Raw genomic sequence first — 25,557 nt, 5'->3', positions numbered from 1 at the left:
TGGTCAGTCATCCCCCCCCCTCCCATCCACTGGATGGGTGAAGACTGCGGCCGTCTCCCCTATTTCACACTTTGCGATCCCTACTCCCGTTTCTGTAGTGCAGCGGCTGCGGACTCATTCATCACACTGGCGCAGGCAGATCGCTGAACACTCGGCTCGGTTACCTCTGTCTGCCCCAATGACATGAACAGAGTCGCAGTATACATTTGTCGCTGTCCTCACTTCAGCATGCGCCGAAGCCCTTCCTCAGGATTAGTGGGGGGCCAGCGATTGGACCCTGATTAACTGAAAGCTTTCCGATATCCTGTCACTATGTGACCCACACGGGGCGATTCATGACGCCCCGGGGACGTGCCGCACGATAGATGCGACCAGAAGACAAACTAACGTTTACTTGTGGGTCAGGTGTAAAAGAATAACATTTTTAAAAGTGTAGCCGATTTTTTTATGCAGCACTGAGCAGGTAACATGAAGAGTCCTATAAATGGCTAATAGATTGTGTGTCGCAATTCCTCAGCTTCATGTTCAAGATCTCAGCTTGTTGTCAGTGAATGCACACAGGCGCCGGCTGGCCTGTTCAGTTTATTAGTTCTCTCTTGTAACGAGCCAAGCCCCTGCATAGACTCATCCACTGGAGGTACAATGACAGCAAGCAGAGATCTTTGTAACCACAGGGAATGGATACACAAAACAGCATCATGAATCGCTGACCCCTTCCTGTCAGCCGGACAGAACATGTCAGGACCGCCATCTAATCTGCAGCGACTACAAGAAGCTTCCTGTCCGCAGGGGCCGAGATTCCTGCAGAACCATTTCATCACCTGGTGGAATCTACATCCTAACAAATCGCCGATTCAGCGGGCGTTCAGTACAGATTACATCTCGACCCCCACGGCTCTCTACTCCTATATGGGCCTTGATGCAGATAGGCATTTCAGCACTTGGATCTCCTCTGAGGAAGGCGGGTAAGAACATACACCCCCCAATCCCGCCAACTTCTAGACAACCAATCAGTTTCAGACACATTTGTGATGTCATTTATCGCCAAGTTTTTTTTTTTTTATATACAAAAACTCCCAAAAACATTGCTTTTACATTTGACACGGTACAAAAATAAGTTTCTCTACAAAGTCATTCGTGGTCCCCGGCAGATTTGGTGTAAGGATGGACGGATCTTCATTGACGTTTATTGAGAGTCAGTAGTGGTCGACCGAATGCGGAAATATAAAGTCTGATCCAGGAGTAGGCGATGCCCAGGGCGCAGTACACGGAGGTCAGCAGCAGGGGGATGAAGGGCAGACGCTGCTGCCAGGAGGTCAGGGGGTAAATGATCTCACACAGTAATTCCATAGGTATGAGGCCACAGACATACAGGGCTTCCATGCCGTTCAGTAGTCTTCCTTCTTTTCTGTAAGAAGCACGAGAATGTCAGAGATAAGAGAACCAGCACCAAACTATGTAAACCCTGCCCATAACGACTGCCAATGTGCCCCATACAGTGCCAGCACAATGCTTCCTCATCAGCAGAGCCCTCATAACCATTCCCTTCACATAGCCATAGAAATACATGCTAAATGTCTGCCTACCCACAGCCACCACTAGGGGGAGCTCCCTGCATACATTTTACAGCTCCTATTAAAGTCAGTGGCCCTTATTTATAAATATTGCGCCAAATCTTTTTAGAACACAAAATTTATAAAAGTGGCGCACAGACTTGTAACTGACATAATTTACGTTGCACAAAAAAGGGAAAAAAAAAAAAACGCCAAGTAGCTGGCAGACCTGTAAGCTATATTTAAATCTCCGAGAACCATAGCAACCAATTGGCACCCTGCGATCACATAATGGGGGTCTGATGGGTGACACAGTCTGACAGGCTTTTTTACATGCCCGACTCGTACTGACTGCAGTGCTTAAAAGGGTTAAACACCGGGGAACCGAGTTTTCTTTGGATCCTGGTGTTAGACTAAGTGCTGGGCTGTAATACGACAGCCGAGCACCTGCTCTCCCTGGCATGGCGAACCCGTGCAGGCTTCTGATGCAGCCACCGTCAGAATAAAAGCCCATTTTATTAACAGCTGCAGTCAAGAATTATGGGCGGTCGTTAAAGGGATTTGGATACTAGATCCCTCCTGGCTGAACCACAGCCTGCATGAAACAGATACAGAGACCCCCGTTACCCCCACAAGTGTTTGATTCAGAAGCGCTGCGGCATATCCGCTACATGACTAGAATTCACTGCAGAGTTTTTTCGCTGTGAGTGCGGTTAGAACCCCACTAATGCTGTACCGGGTATTACACATGATCCCCCCCTGATGCGAGAACCCCAGAACTCAGTTTAGTAACACACAGAATGGTAGAGTTGGAAGGGACCTTCAGGGTCATCGGGTCCGACCCCCTGCTCAGTGCAGGATTCACTAAATCATCCCAGATGGATGTCTGTCCGGCCTCTGAACACTTCCATTGAAGGAGAACTCCCCACCTCCCGTGGTAACCTGTTCCACTCATTGATCCCCCTCACTGTCTAATATCTAATCTGTGTCTCCTCCCTTTCAGTTTCATCCCATTGCTTCTAGTCTTTTCTTGTGAAGATGAGAATAGGGCTGATCCCTCTGCACTGTGACAGCCCTTCAGATATTTGTAGACCGCTATTAAGTCTCCTCTCTGCCTTCTCTTCTGCTAAACATTCCCAGATCCTTTAACCGTTCCTCGTAGGACATGATTTGCAGACTGTTCCCCAACTTGGTAACTCTTCTCTGAACTTGCTGCAGTTTGTCGATGTCTTTTTTAAAGTGGGGTGCCCAGAACTGGACATAGTATTCCAGATGAGGTCTGACTAAGGAAGAGTAGAGGGGGATAATGACCTCACGTGATCTAGGCTCTATGCTTCTCTTAATACATCCCAGAATTGTGTTTGCCTTTTTGGCTGCTGCATCACATTGTTGACTCATGTTCAGTCTATGACCTATTAGTATACCCAAGTGTTTTTCACATGTGCTGCTGCTTAGCCCAATTCCTCCCATTCTGTATGTGCTTTTTTCATTTTTCTTGCCCAGATGTAGGACTTTGCATTTCTCCTTGTTAAATACCATTCTGTTAGTCGTCGCTCCTTTTTCAAGCTTTTCTAGATCTTTTTGAATCCTCTCCCTCTCTTCCCTAGTGTTAGCTATACCTCCTAGCTTTGTTTCGTCGGCAAATCTGATCAGTTTCCCATCAATTCCCTCCTCCAGATCATTTATAACAATGTTGACCAACACTGGGCCTAGGACAGAGCCTTGTGGTCCCCACTTGATACCTTCCTCCACTTGGATGTGCAGCCATTTATGACCACTCTTTGAGTACGATCACTCAGCCAGTTGTGAATCCACCTAACAGTTGCCTTGTCAATCCCAGATTTGGTCATTTTTTCAATAGGTGTGGAATGAGATACTTTGTCAAATGCCTCACTGAAGTCAAGATATACTATATCCACCGCATTTCCCTGAACAACCCAGCCGGTGATTCTATCATAGATGGAAATTAGATACCGAAATTTCATATCAATGGAAAAAAATTCCCAAAAATTTTCATTTAGCAAAAAACTGTCTACTATAAGGCATTCTTGTTGCCCATAGCAACCAATCACAGTGCAGGTTATTTCTCAAGCTGCTCGGCCAAAATGAACACTGCGCTGTGATTGCTGCGCAGGTCTTACAGTTAAACAGTTTTGCTACATGAGGCCCAAAAAGCTTTATTCTGCTGTAGTTGTTGCGATGTTATCCCCACCGATGCAACGGTTACTGGCCCTGAAACCGGGAGAAAAAGCGGGGCGCCATTATTTCTGCGAGTCTTTAGTGTTTAGGGATGAAGTCGCCTTCCACCTTTCAGGCAGTAAACGTAATGTCTGGGGAAGGGGAACCCCACCGGTCTACATGGAGTGTATGAGTGACTCCCTCAAAGTGAATGTGTTTGGCGCTATAACCTGTAGGACAGAGTACGGCCCCTTCTTCTATAGGGAAACGATCCCGGGGATTTCGTACCTGGACGCTACAGGTATGGCGTCTGCTGCAGCGAGAACAGGAAATACCAGGTTTCATCTTTCAAATGGACAGCACCCCGCCACCACCACAATGGAGTCAGAAGTGAGCAGAAACTACCACACAGATGGATCGCCCATGTAGGTGGTGACGATCGTGAACTTCTTCCTTGGCCTCCACGTTCCTTGGACCTTATAACTTGTGATGTTTCCGCCGGGGATTGTTAGAGTCTACATGCCCTACTCAACACCCACCATGATCTGTGGCATCCCTGAAGCCATTGCATCCGTTAGTCATGATCTGCTATAACGCGTATGACAAAAACTTGACCACAGGCTCCAGGTGTGCAGTCATGAAGGGGGCCACACTGACATCTCTTATAGTGAGAACATTTTTGATGTTGTGCAACAAAATTTTGAGTTTCTTTTCCCCGATTACCTCAGATTTCTATATCCAAGTGACATTAAACAGGAGTTCTGAGGTCTCACATCGGAGAGATCATCTGTAATAACCCGACACTTTGTTTCTGAACTTCAGTGCTGCAGAGTTGGCAGGCTGAAACCAGCCCAAGACTAAAAAAGATGGGTGAGGGGAGCTGTGAATCCTGCTTACCTGAACAGAACAGTCAATGAATGGAAGCTGAACACGGTGAAGATCGCCATCAGCAGAATCTTAATAGGCAACTCTGGAAACAAAACATTCGGTTAGCACCCAATTCTGAGGTCACCGCTCTTCAGTCACCTGCTTCTCTTTCACAAAGATTGAGATACATCAACCCCCCCCCATCCCGAATAGTAAAGCGTCCCATGTGCTCATGAACAATCTTATTCTGTTAGTCTCCACAGCATGGACACTTATTTGAGCAGCAGTCTGTGCTCCAGAGCAGCACTTCTTGCAGTATCAGGAGAAATATTTCTTTCATCTTTTTGGGATTTGTATGCTCCTACGGTGGAACTCCCATCTCCAGGAGGGACAGGACCTTGGATTGATGGCCCACTAGATCACATGGGAATATTGTGCAAGAGTGTTATTACTGGTGGCCCTTAAACACCTTCCCACTGCAGCCCTTTTTTTATTTCCCCCCCCCCTTTTTCTTTCTTCCCCACTTAAAAAAAAAAAAAAAAAAAAAAAGGCAACATAGCCCTTTTATTTTTTTCTGGTGACCTATTACATGAGGGCTTGTTTTTTTTGCGGGACGAGTTGTATTTTTCAGTTGTAGCATTTACATACCATAGAATGTATTGGAGACCCTTAAAAGAAATTCTAAGTGGGGAGAAATGAGAAAAAGTACAATTTGTTTTTGTTTTATTTTGGGGGCGTCGTTGGGGGTTGGGAAACGAAGGTCGAATTATGACATTTATGGTACCTTGAAAATGACGTTCGCTTTATTCCATGGGTCAGTACAATTATGGCGGGGACAACATTTATTTAATATTTTAAAGTTGTGTGATTTAAAAATTAAAAAATACTTTAAAAAAAATTTAAAAAAAAGGAATGAGGGTCTGAAAATGGTAAAAATATTTATTTATTATCGATTTGGCTGTGTGGGGGCCCATTTTTGTGTGTATTTATAAAAATTACTTTGGGGTTCATGAGACTTGGATTTTTTATTCAATTCTTTCTTGGATAGAGGATGACAAAAAAAAATAAAGCAATCAATCAATCCTGCCAGAATTTTTTTTTTTATGGCGTTCACCATATGGGATTAATAAAGTGATATTTTAATAATGTGGAGTTTTGTGGATGAAGTGGTACTACATTTTTTGATGACTGTAAAAATGTTTTTTTCTTTTTACTTTTATTTTTTCACATTTTTACATCCTCTTAGGGGACTTCAGTTTGTGATGGTTTGATCACTCATACAGCATAACGTAATACCCTAGTACTGTAGTTTACTGCGTTCTGACAGGAACTCTTTAAAGATGTGATAGGCAATCATTCATGGCAGCCCTGGGGGCCTTCAGAAGATCTAGGCTACCATAATGACCAAGTGGCAATTCCAGCGGCGGCGCAGGTCTCGCTGTATGACAGACCACATCTCAGCAGACCGAAGTGCACAATTGGTAACACCGCCCCTTGCCAATTGGGTGACAGAGGGGGCGTGTCCACAATGAACCAATGGTGGAGTGGAAGTCTATACTGAACTACTAGTGCAACCAGGAGATGGAGGAGTAACCGCATCTAACGATTATAATGTGACATGGGTGAGCTCGGCGTGCGGCGTGATATTCCGCTTGGGAACGTGTGACGCACCCGCAGAAGTCAGGCATTTTTGTTTCAAAAACGCCTTTCATCACTTCAGTAGTCACAATCCTCCGGCACGGATTTCACGATCGGCAAGTGTTTCCCATGGTTTTCAATGGGAAACCTTGCGTTGCACTCGCAATGCTGGGGAAAATTGCGTAAGATTTGTGTCCCGAGATGCACGAATATGAACTCCATATATATATATTTTTACCTTCAGGAGTGAAAAGAAGAGGAAATAAGGAGAAGTGCCCCGCAGTCGTTAGAATGAAATATATCCCAGCATCCTTCACACCGCTGACTGCCAGGACGCTAAATGACAAACGCAAAAGTAAATATTAGAAAAAAAACAAAAAACCTTACAGTGAGCCATAATTCTATATAATCTTATAGCAGAAGTACATAAATCTTACTTCCGCTCACCTTAAAGGTAGAATTGCCAGGAGAATGGCCTTCTCGTGGACATGCCAGCCGAACATGAAGGAGCTGAGGGCGCAGAGGATCAGGCAGCGCAGAAAGCCTTGAGGTCCCCGCGGTCTAAACCACAAACACAAAACCGACGGCTGCAAGAGAGAAGAGAAAGAGCGTTCTACCCGCGGCGTCCAAGACCGGGCGAAAGAGGGTTGTCTCAGGAGACGACAGCGGGGCGCAATTACTGAGGGGCCGTGCAGACGAGCCGCTTTACCGTATGAACGATGGCAGAGTTCTCTCTTGTGCCGCCCGTTTATACATCGTTGGCTCGCTCACACCCGCCGTATAAGTGAGAAGGACTGAACGATCGGCATTTAAACTGAAGGAGCCAACGATGGGTTAATGTCTGCAGAAAACGAACGGATAGTGAACGATTATCGTTAGTCGCTGTCCGCGATCAGGCAGAACCATCGTCACTGTCACTGGCTTGAACAATCATTCCGTATAAAAGGGCCTTTAAATGGTCTTAAAGTTGGGGCTCTTTTACACACAACGATCGAAAAACGAAACGTCCCATCGTGCCAATTTAAACAATAATCGTTCCGTGTAAGCAGCCGAAGAGAGAACTGATAATTCTCTCTCATCGCTAGTCGTTCATTTTACGCAGACATGCAGCGCCCCCAACAACCAGCGGTGGAGTGAATGAGCGGAAAAGTCAATATTTTAGCAGTTATCTTCCTGTGTATACTGACTGCAGTCTGAAGCGAACGCCTCATCGCTGGAACGGGTCTTCACTCCGTGTAAAATGACCCTCAGACGGTACAAACTAAGAGGGGCTCATTTACTACTGAACATTCAACAGTTTCCTAGAGGGACAACAGTCAGACGTGTTTTGCACCACATTTACTAGGAGTTTTAGACATTTGCGAACATTTTTTTTGCTGTATCCGAAAAATGGTAATTTCTTCGTTAAGGGGCGGGACTAAAGCTGCACCACAAATTGTAGCAAATTGGAACAAGATTTTGGCACAATTTATGATGTAAACCAAGTCAACTGAAAGGTGGACAAAATGTAGACTAGACAGTCTTAAGGCCTCATGTCCACGGGGAAAATCAGGCCCGCCGCGGATTCTTCATGTAGAATCCTGTAGCGGGTCCCTCCTGCCCCGCGGACATGAGGGCTGAAAATAAGAATAAACTCACCTGCTCCGGGCGATGGGGATCTTCCTTCCTTCGCGGCCGGATTGTTTTCTTCGGCCCGGCGGCGTGCCGCGCACATCCGCCGGGCCGAAGATCCGGCCGCGAAGGGAAGAACTACATCGACTGGAGCAGGTGAGTTTAATTCTGGTACAGGTCTCCCGTGGATCCGGACGGCTTCCATAGGCGTCAATAGAAGCCTGCGGGAGCCGTCCCCGCGGTAGACCCACACGAAAATGGAGCATGGTCCATTTTTTTCCCGCATGCGGATCCGTGCCTGATGGGAAAAATGACATCCGCAGGTATTTAACTTCCTGCGGGTGTCTAATGCATCCCTATGGGGCGCGGATCCGCGTGCGGGAAAAACACTGCGGAATTTAAGCCTGTGGACACGAGGCCTAAAGAGTAACAGGTACTCCACAGCGCCTCCTGCTGGATAGTAAATCTGTTGAATTTTAAGCCTGTCTGGTATTTTTTACGCTGATTATAATATATTCTGGATCAGATCATGGATTGGAAGTGCTGGCCACTACACAGAAATCAGCAGCAGCTTCCGCTCCGTACTGCAGTGTAGTGCGGCACTGACAGCAGCCGCCCAATCAGCTGATCACACGGGGTCCCGAGCAGTGGACCCAATTGATGATCTATCCTAAATATGTTTATCCTGATTGGAGTACCCCTTTAATAAGCATCACACGGCAAGGCACAGAGGGCACACATGGCAGCGGGCAGCTTGTAAAGCCCGTTCCTTACCAGTATAGATATCAAGGTGCAGATTAAAGTCGCCATAGGTGTGACGGATGGAAGAACGCTGTGTTCAAATTCCTGGACCAACCCGCCGGTCATGGATCCTGTGCGGACTGAAGCCGGACTCAGCAGCTGCATCTTCACACCTGAAACACGAAGGAGGAAGAAGACTTTTGCGCACCATAATAAGTCTCCCCCTGTATCCGCTTCTGGGCGCACATTCTGGCCGCCATTACAGCTGCTATTGGAATTCACCCAGCTTTCCTGGAGTTATAATTCACTACAAATCTAAGAAGATTTACCTCTCAGATTTCTGGGAAAGCAGGGTGACCACCACCTCACAGAAAAATGGAATTGTTCAATAGGTTTACCCTTTTCTGTGATATCCAGATGGAAACCAATATGGCCGCGGGTTTGTCACTCAGCTTTCCTAGGACCCAACCTGAACAGTATAAGTCGGCACAGTGAAGAGTTACTGTTCAAAGGCCAAGAAAGTTGGGTGACAAACTTTGTGTCAGCTGCAATGATAACCGTATTGGAAGCTTTCCCAGATGGAGATACACACAAGAACCCCAGGAGGACGACTCAAGGACCTCGTAAGGTAAAGCGGAGCGATAGTTACCAATCACAGACAGGGCTTTGTCGGCGGCATTGTACAATGCCCAGAAGTTGGGCGCCCAGTAGGCATGGCAGAGGCCTCTCTTAAAAGGGAAGAGTCGAGACAAGACCTGAGGAAGCTGACCCTGCAATAAACAAATATAGGAGATCATCATCATCATCATCATCATCACCACCATCACCACCATATTCTGCAGAGGACGAGCGCTCACAGCAGTCCATCTCCCCAGGAGCTAACAGTCTAATTTACCCATTAATAGACTAACACCTTCTTCATTGGAACCCAAACACCACAAGTACGTTACACATGCTCTTTGTACAGAGGTTGTCCTGGTCAAACCCAAATTCTAGATCCCAATACCCATAACCCCTTCTTGCCGCGGCACTTTGACTTTTCTCGTTTTCATTTTTGTTGCCCCACTTTCAAAAAAATCATAACTTTATTTTTCCGGCTAGATGAGGACTTGTTCTTTACAGGACGAGTTGTATTTTTCAATGGTACCATTTAACCCCTTAGTGAAGGCCTATTTTGGCCATAAGGATGTGAGGCTTTTTTAAGGGGGGGGGGGGAGAGAAATTTCATTTTCGCTTTTCAAAAGCCATAACTTTTTAAATTCTTCTGTCAACAGGGCCGTATTAGGGTTTGTTTTTTCGCATGGCGAACTGTAGTTTTTAGTATCACCATTTTTTGGGGGTACATATAATGTATTTCATAACTAAGCAAATTTTTGGGAGGGCAGGGAGAAAAACAAAAGAAAAAAGAGACACTTCAACTCTGCCATTGACTTTTTTTTTGCTTTTACTGCTGCATTAATCATGCAGCATTTTCTGCAGGTCGGTGTGATTACGATGGCACCAAAGTTTGTTTATATATATAGATTTTTTTTTTTATAGGTTTTCCACTTTTGCACAATAAGAAAACCTTTTTTTTTTAGAAACCTTTTTCTTGGGATGGCTGCATGCTAAGTTACGTAACTTACTCTTCCATTGATGGAGGATCTCTGTGAGGGATTGTTTCTTGTGTGACTAGCTGCGACTATTATTAGGGTACAGTTTTTTTTCCCCATTTTTATTGCATTTTTTGGGAGGTTAAATGAACAAATAGAGACTTTTTAAAAAAATGTAAACACTTATTTTAGGTCCCTATAAAGAATTTTAACGCACGATCACTATGATAATACATTGCAGTACGTCAGCACTGCATTCTATTATTGCTAGGCGAGCCGATAATCACAGAGCGAACACGCATCCCCTGTGAACCCTTTACATGCCGCGATCAACATGAATCATGGCATGTAAAGGGTTAACAGCAGGGATCGGTGGTCTCACAGCTGGCTTCCACTGCAGATGGCAATGGCTCAACTTCTGATCCCGTGCCATGCACAAGACAATAGGATGTAGACATGCGTCCTAAGTACCAGGCAGTCAGGACGTAACTTTACATCCTGTGGCGTTAAGGGGTTAAAAACCTGAAAAAAAATGCATTAAATCTCATTTCTAAGCGGAGATCTGGTTTCTTTAATTTACAGCCCAAAGCCTTAGGCAGTACTACTGAGAGAGTGTAAGGATACCATGTCCGCTATTCATTTCTGTCAGGTGCCCTGTTGTCATGGAGACAGTGGATCAAAATCACCATCTACATCAATGTTTACAAATATACCCATGAAGGACCGGAGGTAGATACAGATATGGATGGAGAGCTGGATTGGTCTCCATGATGGGCAGGAGGTAGATACGGATATGGATGGGGAGTTGGATTGGTCTCCGTGACGGACCGGAGGTAGATACTGATACGGATGGGGAGTTGGATTGGTCTCTGTGACGGACCAGAGGTAGATACCGATATGGATGGGCAGTTGGATTGGTCTCCATGACGGACCGGAGGTAGATACTGATATGGATGGGGAGTTGGATTGGTCTCCATGACAGACAGGAGGCAGATACGGATATGGATGGGGAGTTGGATTGGTCTCCATGATGGGCAGGAGGTAGATACGGATATGGATGGGGAGTTGGATTGGTCTCCGTGACGGACCGGAGGTAGATACTGATACGGATGGGGAGTTGGATTGGTCTCTGTGACGGACCGGAGGTAGATACTGATATGGATGGGGAGTTGGATTGGTCTCCATGACAGACCGGAGGTAGATACTGATATGGATGGGGAGTTGGATTGGTCTCCATGACGGACCGGAGGTAGATACGGATATGGATGGGGAGTTGGATTGGTCCCCATGATGGACCGGAGGTAGATACGGATATGGATGGGGAGTTAGATTGGTCTCCATGACGGACAGGAGGTAGATACGGATATGGATGGGGAGTTGGATTGGTCTCCATGACAGACAGGAGGTAGATACGGATATGGATGGGAGTTGGATTGGTCTCCATGACGGGCAGGAGGTAGATACGGATATGGATGGTGAGTTAGATTGGTCTCCATGACGGACAGGAGGTAGATACGGATATGGATGGGGAGTTGGATTGGTCTCCATGACGGACCGGAGGTAGATGCGGATATGGATGGCGAGTTGGATTGGTCTCCATGACGATGACGCACCCGACAATCAGAAGTTGTCAGTAGTGCCACCTCAGGCTTTGGGCCTTTAACTTCTGCATGGAAGTAAGATATTCAAAAAGGTTTTCATATTTCTAATAAACATTAAAGCCCCTTATATTTTTCTCAATGTTATATGTCCTTTAAAGGTGTATTCCCATCTCAGACGTTTATGGCATAGGCACAGGATATGCCAGTCTGATTGATGCGGGTCGTACCTCTGAAACCTGCGTCTATCTGTAGGACTGAGCTCCCTGGCCCTGACTGTACATGGTGGCCGGGGGTAGCCAGAATTATGGAAACAGTGTAGCATAGCCCACTCAGATGCAACATACAGAGGGGTATGCACATGTTGGCTATGATTGGCTGAGATTAGAATACCTCTTAAAGGCCTCCTGTAAATCATCACATGCCAGATTAGCAAATATTCTGGATTACTGGTCTGCCCTTTTTTACTATAAAATGTTCCATTACAAATCGTAGCATTTGCGCACACAATGGCGGATTATACCTACCAAGTATATAAAGGGTCCAAACGAAATCGCAAAAACGGACAACACTATAAAGGCCAAAGCAAGGAAGCGCAGAAGACTGAAGCTTCTCCAACGTACAGATCCATCTGTGGAACAAGACAAGAGAAGAGACTGAGCCGCGAGCACAGAGTGGGGTCCAAGGAAGCGGCACTCCCACCTTCCCCGTTACTGACTTGCATTAATCATCGTAAAGCAGTAAGACCGCAGTAAGTAGACGCCGTACGCCGGGGCGATGTACAGGTAGATGTGCTTGAAGTTCAGGAGGACAGCGAAGAGAAGTGCGCTCTCCAGGGGTCTCTTCTGAAAGATGGAAATATATATAAATATATATATATATATATATCAGTTCATTATTTCATCATCATTTACATTTTAAAACATCCTCCAACCTCTTAAAGGGGCTCTCCACTTTGCACATTATATGAGAAAATAGCAGGGGGTGGGGTGGGGGGGGGGGGGGGGGGGGAAATCATAATCCAGATCCTCACATGCTGGCCGGAGAGATCATAAAGAGCGTCTCTCGCTCTGGAGGACTGTCCAATCCTGCATTACAGACAACCCACTGGAGTTAATGGACGCTGTAATACTTTATTTCCCCTGCGGGGGTGCTAAAGTTAAACTGAACACTTACAACTAGGTTTTCCTAAAGATTACAGCAGAACATTGAGGTCCCAGCAGGGGAACATTCAGGTAGGTATTGTCCGAAGTGGAGAAGAGCTTTGAGGGTGCGTTCACATGTTGTGCAAACACTGTGGATATTCCACAGTGAAAAGGTTTACTATGAGGGCTCCCACACACTTGCGTTTTTTTTAACAACGTGATTCGCGTTAACAAAAAACGCAAACGCTAACTGGACTAACGCTAAACAGCGGTTTTACTACGTATCCGATGAGTAAATTCCTTAACAAATCTGCAACATGTGAACGCACCCATATAAAAGGTTCAGAAAAAATGGATTATACCTACCTGATAATCGGGTTTCCAGTAGTCTCCACGACAGCACCAATTGAGATTGCCTCCTCCCGATAGGACAGGAACACACTGAGAGGTTAAAAGCTCCCCCCCCCTTCCCCACTTTCCTCAGTGGATTCTAACGAATTGCCGGGGTAGGAGCTCAACTTAAAATTTTTTTTTTTTTTTATAAAATTATATGTTTCTTTATATTACATAGTTTCTTTTCTATCAATTTAGGGAGGGAAGGTACGGGTGCTGTCGTGGAGACTACTGGAAACCCGATTATCAGGTAGGTATAATCCATTTTTTCCCCCAGTCGTCTCCATGACAGCACCAATTGAGACGTACCAACTAAAGTTTCCCTAGGGTGGGATTGCTGCCGAGAGGACTTTGCGGCCGAAGGCCCTGTCCTCGTCCTGCTGCACTTTTACCCTATAGTGTTTAACAAACATGTGGGGTTTCTTCCAGGCTGCGGCTTTGCATATCTGCTCGACCGAAGCTGAGCTATGTTCGGCCCATGAGGATGCTACTGCCCTTGTAGAATGGGCTTTAAGAGCTAAGGGGATTTCCTTCCCGGAGGGCCTTATAGGACTCTGATGGCCAGGTGGATCCACCTGGCTATGGAGCTTTTGCTGCTTTGCTCCCTTTATTTGGGCCACTGAACTGGATGAACAAGTTGTCGTCCCGCTTCCAGTGGCTTGTCGCCTCTATGTAGCCTAGGACTGCTCTCCTAACGTCCAGGCAGTTGAGGGTTTTTTCTTCCTCGTTTTTAGGTTTACTAAAATTTGAGGGGATTATTATGTCCTGGGACCTATGAAAATGTGATCCTACTTTTGGCCTAAACGCCGGGTCCGTTTTAAGTACTAATTCGGTGGCCGAGATTTTCAGGAACAGGTGGCGAATGGACAAGGCCTACAGCTCGCTAGCCCGTCCTGCGGAGGTGATGGCTACTAAGAAAATGGTCTTAATAGTAAGCATTTTTATGGGTAGTGCTTCGATCGGCTCGAATGGTACCGTTGTCATGGCCCCTAGGGCCCAGTTAAGGTTCCAGTCTGGAAAAAGATTTATGGGCCCAGGCCGTAATCTAGTTGCTGCTGCTAGGAACCTGTTGACCCATCTGTTGTCGGAGAACTTTGTGTCACATATGGCGCTAAGGGCTGTGACCTGGAACTTCAGGGTGCTTGGAGAGAGGCCCGTCTCTAGGCCCCTCTGTAAGAACTCTAAGATTAGAGGGATGTCCGAGATAGAATCCCCGCGATCCCTTCCCTGTCTCCATGAGGAGACCCTTCTCCAACTTTCTGGTAGATAAGGTGGGTAGTCTTTTTTCTGCTGGACATTAACGTTTCTACTCCTATCTCTGAGAATCCCTTCTCTTTTGGTGAGGATTCCTCAAGAGCCATGCTGTTAAGTGGAACCTGTCTAGGCTCAGATGGCTCAGTGGGCCCTGCGATAGAAGACCTGTCCAGGTAGGGAAGATGACTGGGTCCCGGACGCTCAGTTGCTACAAGACCGAACCAGCTTCTTTTGGCCCAGAAGGGGGTCACCAGGATTAGTGTGCATACCTGGGTTCTGAAATATTGTAAGACTCTGGGGATTAACGGTATAGGGGGGAAGGCGTACACCAGCCCTTCTCCCCAGTCTTGGCCTAGGGCGTCTACTGCTGTCGGACGATCTCCTGGCCGGAGGGAGAAGAAATTGCTTACTTTGGCATTTTTCCCTGGTTGCGAACAGGTCCAATTGTGGGGTCCCCCACTGATTGATCAGGATTCTGAATGCTTTCAGGGAGAGAGACCATTCTCCTGGGTCCATTTGCCTCCTGCTGAGAAAGGCCGCTTTTGGTTTAGCGTCCCCTTCAAGTGGGTTGCCGTGATCGCCCTGTGATTTGAGGACTGTTCTTTTGTTCTTTGAGGTCATGGGCCCTGAAAGAACTGGTTCCCCACGTGCGCTCCCCATCCCCAGGCGCTTGCATCCGTTGTGATGTGAGTGGCTGGGTTTTGTAGCCAATGAACCCCTCTCCGCGGGTTCTCTGGGGATGCCCACCAACGCAGGCATGTTTTCGCCGCGCTTGGAATGTACATTCTTGTCCCTAGAGAGGACCACTTTTTGTCCCACGTGGATAGGACTGAGGCTTGCAGGGCTCTGGTGTGAGCCTGGGCCCATGCCACTCCTGGAATGCCTGAAATCAAGCTTCCCAGGAGAGACCTGGCTTCCCGAATTGTGCATAATGGTCTCCGTAAAAAGGTTTTGACTAGCAGTCGGATTTTTTGTATTCTCTCCTCGGTTAGGCAGGAGCATTGCGATTCTGAGTCGAGCGTTATACCCAGAAACGTTTTCTGTTTGTCGGGATCTAGGCTGGATTTTTCCCAGTTTATGATCCGTCCCAAGGATTGGGGAAGTTCTAGCACTATCCTCAGGTGTTTTCGTTAGGAGTTCTCTGGACTCTGCTATTATTTGGACCGACTTCTTCCTCAGGTAGGCGGCTACCTCCGCCATAATTTTGGTGAAGATTCTGGGTGCTGAGGAGATCCCAAAGGGCAGGCATCTGCATTGATGGTGCTCTATTCCTTTGCCCATATCCACTGCGAGCCTTAGGTATTTCCGGGACCCCTCGTGGATCGGTACGTGGAAATAAGCATCCTTTAAATCGATGGATGCCCTGTAGGCTCCTTTGGGGATCAACTTTATCGTTGAGGAGATGGACTCCATCTTGAATTTTCTGTATCTGATGCAGGTGTTCAGAGGTTTCAGGTTCACTATCATCCGCTGTTTCCCACAGGGTTTCCTTGCTAGGAAGAGCCTGGAATAATGGCCCTGGGTCTCCTCGTTTTGCGGTACGGGGGATATTGCATTTAGTTGTTGCAGGTCCCCAACGGTTTGCCTTAGTAGGTGTAACTGTTTGGAGCCTCCCGTGATAATGAATTTTCTTCTGGGGAGGGACACCAGTTCTATCCGGTATTCCTGCTGTAAGATCTTTGGGATCCATGGGCCTTCGGAAATCGTGGCCCCTTGATCCACAAAGCCCTCCAGCCTTGCCCCTACGGGGATGGCGTCAGGGTCTCTGATTTGGCTCCCCCTGGTGGGGGTAAAAGAGGATATTCCTTCCTCTGCCCCCCTTGGGGTAACTCCAGCGGCCTGTCTTGCCCTTGCCTCGGTAGGTCTCTGGCTGTTGCCTTGGGGCCCGGAAGAAGGTCTTCCCTCTCTGTGGCTTTTCTTCCGGGGTTTTTGGGGCGCATAGCTTATTTTTTACCACGATTTCAGCCATAACACTCTTCTGGCTGAGTTAGACCGGGCTGTAGCCGTCGCCGAGAGTTTGACAGTTTCGGCCGCGGCGTCCGCTAGGCAATTTGCTGCCATACGCAGGATCGGAAGGGAATTTAGGATCTGTTCCCTTGGCGTCTTATTGGTTAGGTGTAGCTGTAGCTGTTCTAGCCGTACCCCCAGAGTTCGCGCCACACAAGTGGCTGCGATCCCTGGCCTAAGTCTGTTTGCCGCTGCCTCCCATGATTTCTTTAGAAGGCCCTCAGCTTTGCGATCCATGGGATCTTTTAACTGTGCGGCTCCACTCTTTTTGGATTATTTTGGTGATATTCTTGTGGACAGGGAAGGTATGCTTGCGCCTCTCCCCTAGTCCCCCAAATATCTCATCTTGTAGGGTACGTGGTTCTCTGGGCTCTTCCATTTTTAGTGTAGCCCTGACTGACTTAATCAATTCCATTAAGTCGTCCTGATGGAATAAGTATTTTTTGTAGTCCTCCTAATCTGAGGACTCCTCGGCCGCCTGTTCCTCTTGCTCCGACCGATGGAACTCTCTGAGTCGGAAGGCTCGTCAGGAACCTACGCCCTTTTCTGGCGTTTCGCTGGCGGCGCCAGCTGTGACGTTAGGGCTGATCTACCTCTTCTTTCAGCAGCTTCCTAACGTCCTCCTGATTCCTCTTTAACTAGCCTAGCTACGCATGCCTTGCATAGAGGCCTCTGGTACGTAGCTGGCAGTTTTATCCCGCAATCCGCGCATTTTCTGAGTTTTGTTCTGGGGGTGATGTCTTTTTATATCCCCCTGACAAATAAAGCATTTTTTGTGGGTAAATATGCAATTTTCCATACACAATACACTGGATATTGCATTGTATTTTTGCGGGTACATATGCAATTTTCCATACACAATACACTGGATATTTGCATTGTATTTTTTGCGGGTAAATATGCAATTTTCCATACACAATACACTGGATAATTGCATTGTATTTTTTGCCGCACTGGCTACTTACGGCCGCTGAGGCTGAGGTTTCAGCTGTCTCTGGGGCTGGAGCACTCATTACTATACCGGTGCTGCAGACACCCTGCGACCTGTAGTGCTGGTTTGTTCTGGCTTCTCTCAGGTTCCTATTTTTTTTTTTTTCGCGCTCCTGCGCTAAGCCCCGCCCCCTCCACTCCTGATGCAGATGCGATGACGTCATCGCACTGTACACGCGACGCGACGAGCGATGGCGAAATTGGACAAGTGAACAACAATCACTCCGTCTAAAAGCGCGCAATAGTCCATCGCACGTTGTAGCGACTATTTCGAGTGACCATGTAAAGCCTCCCTCAGGAAGGAAGCCACTGAGACTTTATATTAGAGGATCGCATGATTTAGCCAGCATTCATGGACAGGAAGACACTGAGGAAAGTGGGGAAGGGGGGGAGCTTTTAACCTCTCAGTTTGTTCCTGTCCTATCAGGAGGAGGCAATCTCAATTGGTGCTGTCGTGGAGACGACTGGGGGAAAAAGGGTTGTTCAGTGTAAATGCATGAACCGACTGAAAGACGAACGATAATTTGTTCACCTATCGTTCAGGGCGCGCAAAACAACTGAAAGACAATCGGCCCGGGTAAACAGGCAGATGGTAATCTGAACAACTGCCTGTTCATGGTGAATGGAGGCAGACGGTCCAAACAATCCCCGGCCGCTGCACCTCCATTCACTGAGCGATCATCACTCCTCCATAAAGAATGATTATCGCTGAGACAACCGTCGGCCCAACTGCCCCCAGTCGTCCCGTGTAAGAGGGTCTGAATAGTTAAATGTCTGCGATCACAGCTAGCTCTGATTGCGGCTGTTTGAAACAGCTGGCAGCTGCAGGGTATGAAGTACGGCTCGGCTCCCAAACCCACTCCATAGCCCCCGTGGTGGACAATGACTGATAGATCCATTATTGGTCATTACTGCGTTATTCAATATTTTTCAAAAATTCTATAGGATTTAACACTTTTTTGGTTCTGTAAAAGCGACATTGGCACCAAATGACCCCCAAGATGTCATCAGAAGGAAGAGACGCTGCAGCCTTTGCAGCGCCATGCTCCTTGGTCTTCAGACTCGTATGCCTATTAGGGCTCCCACCCACTGGCGATATTTTCTCCACTGCGATGCGATTCTAAAGTTAAGGTCTCACATCGCAGTGTGAGAAAAAAAAACAAAACACGACATGACGCCGGGATATCGGCATCACGCCGACATATCACCAGTCTTTTCAATGGGGCCAGCGGCAGCAGCGCTAGCCCCATTGAAAAGAGATGGAGAATGCTGCGGACTTCTGCCACAGCTGTGGCAGGTGTTTCCTTCATGACCACGGGGATGAAGGAATCCTCTGCCACAGCTGTGGGAGAGGTTCCCGGCATTCTAGCCCATTGCTTTCAATGGGATTGGCACTGTTGCCGATCCCATTGAAAGCACTGCTTTCTCCCAAGCCCCGCGGAATGATTATCGGGAAAGGGCTTGAAATATAAGCCCTTCCCCGATAATCATCAATAAGTGTGTAAAAAAATAAAAAAATTTATTACTCACCTCTCCTGCTGGCTCCCCGGCACTGCTATTAAGCTCTTTCAGCAGTCGGGGATTTAAAAATCCCCGCCTCCTGAAAGGGCTGTGCAGATTGGCTGAGCGCTCAGCCAATAGCAGCTACTGCTTAGCTATTGGCTGAGCGCTCAGCCAATCACACATAGCTCTTAGCTATTCATTCATGAATAGCTATATCATAGCGAAAGTTTCCTCGAAGATTGGTATTTATGTGCAGTCAGTGGATTCGACAACCAATGACAGAGTGTTGCGCCGGGGGTCGAAATTTCAAACATATGCCTGCCTAAGAACCCAACTAATCAACGACCGATATTTCAGCCCATGTAAATGCTCCCAACAATTCGATGAGCGATGGCGAAATTGGACAAGTGAACAACAATCACTCCGTCTAAAAGCGCGCAATAGTCCATCGCACGTTGTAGCGACTATTTCGAGTGACCATGTAAAGCCTCCCTCAGGAAGGAAGCCACTAAGACTTTATAATAGAGGATGGCATGATTTAGCCAGAGTTCATGGAGGAGGGTCCCAGGAGGGCCTCCCATTCACTACAATGTAATAACCGCCAAATCACGCTTACCTGGAACATGCGAGCGATGGACAGAAGCATGATCCCGGAGAGGAAGCCATTATACTGGAAGTGGATATCTGAGAACGCGTTGAGGACGTGAACAACAAGGACTGCATACAGACTGAGGACCAACAGAACGCAACGAAAACACAAACTTAAAGGGAGTTTCCGGAACTTCTCAAAAAGTTAGTAAAGACAGAGAATGGACTGAGTGGAAAAAAAAGGAACTATGTAGGAATGAGCATTTAAAATGTGTTGAGGTGCCCGGCGCTGCTGCCTCGGGTCCTGCCACTCCCATCCTGCAACACTCATGTGACTGCTGCAGCCAATCACTGCCATCACGGGTCATGTGTGCAGGAACAGCTATAGACCACTAAAGACGCCAACAGGACGAAAGTGTTTACTTAATCCATAACTTTCTGGAAAGTCACTTAAAGAGTCGTCACTTTTTAATACTTCTTCTGGTTGCCATTGCCGTCAAACCTCATAGCTGTGCTGCAACTCCTGCTATCTGGGCTCCTACAAGTGACAGGGAACTAGCAAAATCCTGAATGCAGCTTTAAATGCAACTGGAGAAGAAAAAAAATGTTATGTAGATCAGTGCAAGATGGGTGAGAAAAGGGAATTTACTTAAAGGGGTTTTCCAGGCAGCACCTGCTATCAGTGCCAGGACACATCGGGGTTGCAGCGAAGCTGCTGCTCCGACTCCTGTGTAGTGGCGGCGCCCATAACTGCAGGCGCAGCGCTCAATGAAATCAATGGGACCCCAGCCTGCAGTCAAAAGCACAGCTGCCACTGATCTGCGCCTGCAGTTACAAGTGCCGCCACGACACAGAATGGAGCAGCGGCTTCCGCTCCGACCGCGGTGTATCCCAGCTGTAACCGTATTTATGTACAGAGGATACGATCTACAATCAGGAGCCCGAAGTTCCAGAGGAGAAGTCCAGCGAGGATGAATGCCGGTCTCTCCAGCAAATCCCTCCGATCTTTTCTTCCATTGATACACTGGCAGCACCTGGATCAAAAGTACATAGTTAACCCCTTAATGACACAGCTTTTTTTTTTTTCTTCACCATCTTTGGTTTTTCCTCCCCACTTAAATAAAACCCTTAGGAGTTTTTCTGCACCAATCGATGCAGCGGAGGGCTTCTTTTTTTGCGGGGAGAGCGGTATTTTTCCGTGGTACCATTCAATGTACTGAAAAACTTTTGAAACTTTCTAAACGGAGTGAAATGGAAAAACCAAAGAAAAAAAATCCACCATCTTTGAAGGGGCCTTGCTTTTTCAGCGTACGCACTGCGGCAAGAATGACAGGATGACGTTATTCTGCGGATCGGAACGATTACTACGATACAAAGTTTACATACTTTTTGTATTACTTTTTAAAAATAAAATATATTTGACTAAAAATAAGTTATTTTCTGCCGCCATCTTTTACCCCCATCGATATAGTGGTGCAGGGGCTGGTTTTTTGTGGAACGCCCTGTAGTTTCCATTAGTACGACTTTTGTGTACATTGGATGACAAAAAAAACAAACAAAAAAAACACATTAATGGCATTATGTTTTTGGGGGGCTTTTTGCCAATGTTCACCGTGTGGGCCAAATTATGCATTACTTTGGCATCACTACGTCCACAAAAATCTGTTTTTTTTTAATATCAAAAACCCTTATTATCCTTTATTTTTCTATTAATTAAAAAAAATGTAAGTAATTTTTACATTTTTTATTGTCCTCATGGGGGGGGGGGACTTGAACCTTGATACCAAACTATTACATTATACTGCATTCTGACAGGCAATCAGTGACGGTAGCACTCAGGGCCTTCAGATACAACTGAGCAGCACCTCTAAATATTGATAGCAATACTTAACTGACAGCAGCATTTAAAGGGTTAACAGCCCCAGTCAGTGTTCATGCTGATCGCAGCTATTGCGGGTGGGTGTCAGCTGTCAGACAGCCGGCACCTGCCATACATGGAGGAAGGGAAGGGGCTCCATACAAACCCTGCATGATGAGGACGCAAGGGGTAAAAACCAGAACGTGCCGCTAACGGTAAAAGATGCGATGAGCGACAAACGAACGCTTTATCGTTGGGCATATTTGCGTTAGATCAGGAATTAACGGGCCTTCGGGGAATCATTGGACCGTGGAAAACTTCTTACATCACCAGTGGGAAAAGTTTAGATGAGCAAAAAGCTCTTACACTAAGGGGGAGGAGCCTCAATAGGAGGGAGGGGCCTGGTAATAATTTCAATCAGTCTTTAGTGTAATTACGTATACCCGTCTGCCTGGCGCTTACTGTCTGGCTGCATAGATGAAGAGGAGGTCGGTGAGGATGACGGAGAACCTCTGGAACAGGATGGTATTCTCGCTGGCATAGTTTAGGTTCAGCACCTTCAACATTTCCGGATCGAAGTACCGAGCCAGGTGGGACAGAGCGTACTCGAACCACGCAAACAGCGGGGGGTAATCCAACGTCCACTCAGAAGTCGCCTACAGATTAATCAACAATTAGGTTCATAGACGTAGTAAAGACAAATGGACGTACTGCTACAAGGTTAAAGGTCATACACCGACTAAGGGCAGAGAGCGCCAGGCTGGCCATGATCCGTGACCGCCATGTAGCTTAGACTATTCGACCCGTAGAGTCTAATAGGCTGCAGTCATAGGCTTAGTAGAACGCATTACATAAGCAATGCAGTGTAGTACCCTAGCAATCGAAGAATCGCATCTCCAAATTCCCTCGGGAGACAAAAAAATATATATAAATAATAATTTAGCATTAAAAAGGTTCAAAAAAGTTTAAAAGAAAAAAAAATTAATAAAAAAAATAAACTAAAACTACATGTAACGGCCCAGGCTCGTAATCCCTTACACTCAGTGTGGGCTGCACCTGCAATAGCAACAGGCCGCTGCACTTCTGTCTATAGTGACTGTGGGCCCAGTGAACAGCTGATTAGTGGGGATCCCGAGATGCGGACCCCCGCTGATCAACTATTGATGTCCCAAGGACAACCCCGGAAAACCCCTTTAATTCAATAAGTGTACTTATCACTAGTCCTGTTTTTAAAGGAACAGTTCCTTGAACTGGATCACAGAAGAGGTGGAGCTGTTGCTAATTTGCATAAAAAGCACCCTTACCTCCATGTAAAGGCACACCTATGGATACATTCACAAGAAGCAGAAGAGGTGTGGATCACCACCACAGATTTCCATTTGGATCTGCACTAAAATAGTCACCTATGAACGTACCCTTACGGCCTGCCCCTAAAAGACTTGAGAACACCTCTGAAGTACCCACTTTTGGGCGGGGTTTGCATAAATCCCCGCCCCCTTTTGTGGGTTATCGTTCTGTCAAAAATAGACTATTGGTTAACAAATAAAAAAAGATTTTTTTTCACTTTTTTGGGATTTCCCTGTGTGACCTCCTCAAGTGTTACCAGTACACCTACCTCATAGTACCACCGAGATACGGGCAGACTGTGGGTGATCGCCAGCCAGTTTCTATGGACCTCAAAATCTGTAGAATGACTGTGGAATGAAAATAATTCGTTACCGGGGTTTATCGGGGACTTTTGAGTATTATTGATCGTCAGGTCCGCCGGTTTGGGTCTCCACTGATCAGCCGATTCTGGCTGGAGTCACTACATAAAGGGCTGGAATAGATCGCACTGTCTGTAGTTCACCACCGGGGGCAGTAATGCAGGCACAGCCCCAACCTTGACCACCGCACTATGGTCAGCGTGACCTGCTTCCTGCACTCCCCATACTGACAGCGAGGTCAGGAATCAGGCCGGCGGACCCCTGAGATCATCCGATGACTTGTCCTGAGGATCGGTCATCAACGGAAAAATAAATAAATAATACATGTAATATTGGCATCCAATCCCTTTACCTCATTGGTGTCTGAGCCTCACCCTCAAAATAGAAGTCCTGGGCAGTGAAAAAAGTATTTGCCCCCTTCGCAATTTCTTGTATTTTTGCATATCAGACACGACTGTTTTAGACCATCCAACCATTTTTCGTACTAAACAGATAACCAGAGTAATCACAAAAGGTTTCTGAAGAGGACCCGTCGCGGGAAGAAGTTAGCGGAGCGGTTGTGAAGCTCTGCAGCCGCCGCGCCGCTGACTATCCTCTTCTTCATACTCCGCTTCTTTCATCTGGACAGACGCAACTAAGATTTGGCTCCTGACGCTCTCAATGTGTCAAGTGGATACAATGATGGCGCCCCCTGTCTCTGGATGACAGACAATTAAACAGTTGGAGCTGTTGGTGCTTGTCGGACGATCAGACGCTCCTCCCTACTGTTGGTCTGTCGGGGCCGTCCTGAGCCCGGTCACCTTGTGTGCCCTCATCCACTGGTCCCAACACCTCCTAACAGTCTGGTTAGATGCTCCTCTCTACTGGTGGTCTGTCGGGGCCGTCCTGAGCCCGGTCACCTTGTGTGCCCTCACACATCCACTGGTCAGACGCTCCTCTCTACTGGTGGTCTGTAGGGGGCGTCCTGAGCCCGGTCACATTGTGTGCCCTCACACATCCACTGGTCCCAACACCCCCTAACAGTCTGGTCAGACACTCCTCTCTACTGGTGGTCTGTAGGGGGCGTCCTGAGCCCGGTCACATTGTGTGCCCTCACACATCCACTGGTCCCAACACCCCCTAACAGTATAGTCAGACACTCCTCTCTACTGGTGGTCTGTAGGGGGGCGTCCTGAGCCCGGTCACCTTTTGCCCTCACACATCCACTGGTCCCAACACCTCCTAACAGTCTGGTCAAAACGGCTGGTGGGGGACAATTCATGGATACGACCATCCAGCTTCTCACATCCCAATAATGCGCCCCTCTCTGGTAACGGGGTGACATCTCTTCTCTGTGTCGTAGAGGCGTCTAGTGGCCAACAAGCTCTACAAGCGGAAGAAGAGGCCACTACACAAGGAGCCTCCGAGAGCCTCTTATAGGCCAAGGGGGAACCACTTTTAGGGTCTCCGGTGACAAGACCGTCCATCTAATCACCACAACTCTCATCATTTACAAATCTGACGGAGATGGAGCCGCAGGACGGGGTTTATAGCAAAATTACAACTTCCTTTAGGGGGTGAATGCCCACGGGCAGTAATTCCAGCAGTATTTCCGCCCGTGCCCGCTGCCGTAGGGCTGCATTAGTTTATATGATTCTATGCAGATGGACGCAATTTGACCGCGTGAAAACTCGCACGGTAAACGAATCGCGGCATGGCCTATTTCTGTGCGAGGCTCGCACAGAAACGTCACCGCTGGCGCGCTGGCTCTGCTCTGTGCATGTGCCGGCTGGGCGGCAGCTGGCACACACCAGAGCGGAGGAGGAGACGCCGCAGAAGGTGAGCAGTGGGTCACACGTTGCATCCCGCTGCAAGGATTCTCGCAGAGATCCGACCGGCCCGACCGTCTGCTTGAGCCCCGTGTGTGTATATATAAAACACAAACACCTCCTATCAGCTCAGACTGCGATATACTGAAGAGTGCAGAATGTGACAGCGGTATAACTGAGCAGCAGAGGGAGATACTGAGGGTTCACATACTTCTGACCATGCAGTATATATGTGCCATCCATACAGTTGCAGTCAGTGTGTGACACATATCATCACAACCCACAGGAGCAGGTCCCATCACCAACACAGCAATGCATGCTGGGACTTGTAGTCCTCTCTATCATTACGAAACATGTTGCAGTCGGTTCCTTACTAGGTTGGTATGAGGAGACATTTCAGCAGGGTCACCCCCAGAGCCAGCGTCACAAACCACCCTCCATCCCCGGCCACTCGGCTCCGGGCTCCGATGTCCACGTTTCCGCCTCTGGCGGCCGCCATCTTGCTACACCCAGACAGCACGGTAGCC

The 25,557-nt window shown here is 47.4% G+C and overlaps 1 protein-coding gene across 1 annotated transcript; it reads right to left on the bottom strand.

The window, feature by feature from the left end:
• Positions 1–1,032: 1,032 nt before the first annotated feature.
• ALG8 (ALG8 alpha-1,3-glucosyltransferase) lies at positions 1,033–25,557 on the bottom strand. Its single transcript, XM_066588254.1, has 13 exons — positions 25,405–25,557; positions 23,132–23,210; positions 21,979–22,172; positions 20,583–20,692; positions 19,687–19,754; positions 12,497–12,623; positions 12,306–12,409; positions 9,238–9,358; positions 8,622–8,761; positions 6,684–6,823; positions 6,475–6,572; positions 4,629–4,701; positions 1,033–1,408 (listed from the first exon to the last, which is right to left on the bottom strand). The coding sequence occupies exons 1-13, from the start codon at positions 25,527–25,529 to the stop codon at positions 1,177–1,179; spliced, it is 1,611 nt and encodes a 536-aa protein (XP_066444351.1). The 5' UTR covers positions 25,530–25,557; the 3' UTR covers positions 1,033–1,176.

The sequence above is a fragment of the Eleutherodactylus coqui genome, chromosome 1 (assembly GCF_035609145.1).
Source record: "Eleutherodactylus coqui strain aEleCoq1 chromosome 1, aEleCoq1.hap1, whole genome shotgun sequence".
NCBI classification, from domain to species: Eukaryota; Metazoa; Chordata; class Amphibia; order Anura; family Eleutherodactylidae; genus Eleutherodactylus; species Eleutherodactylus coqui.
Note: the sequence above shows the minus strand (reverse complement) of the source record. Positions and strands in the feature narration are given on the sequence as shown.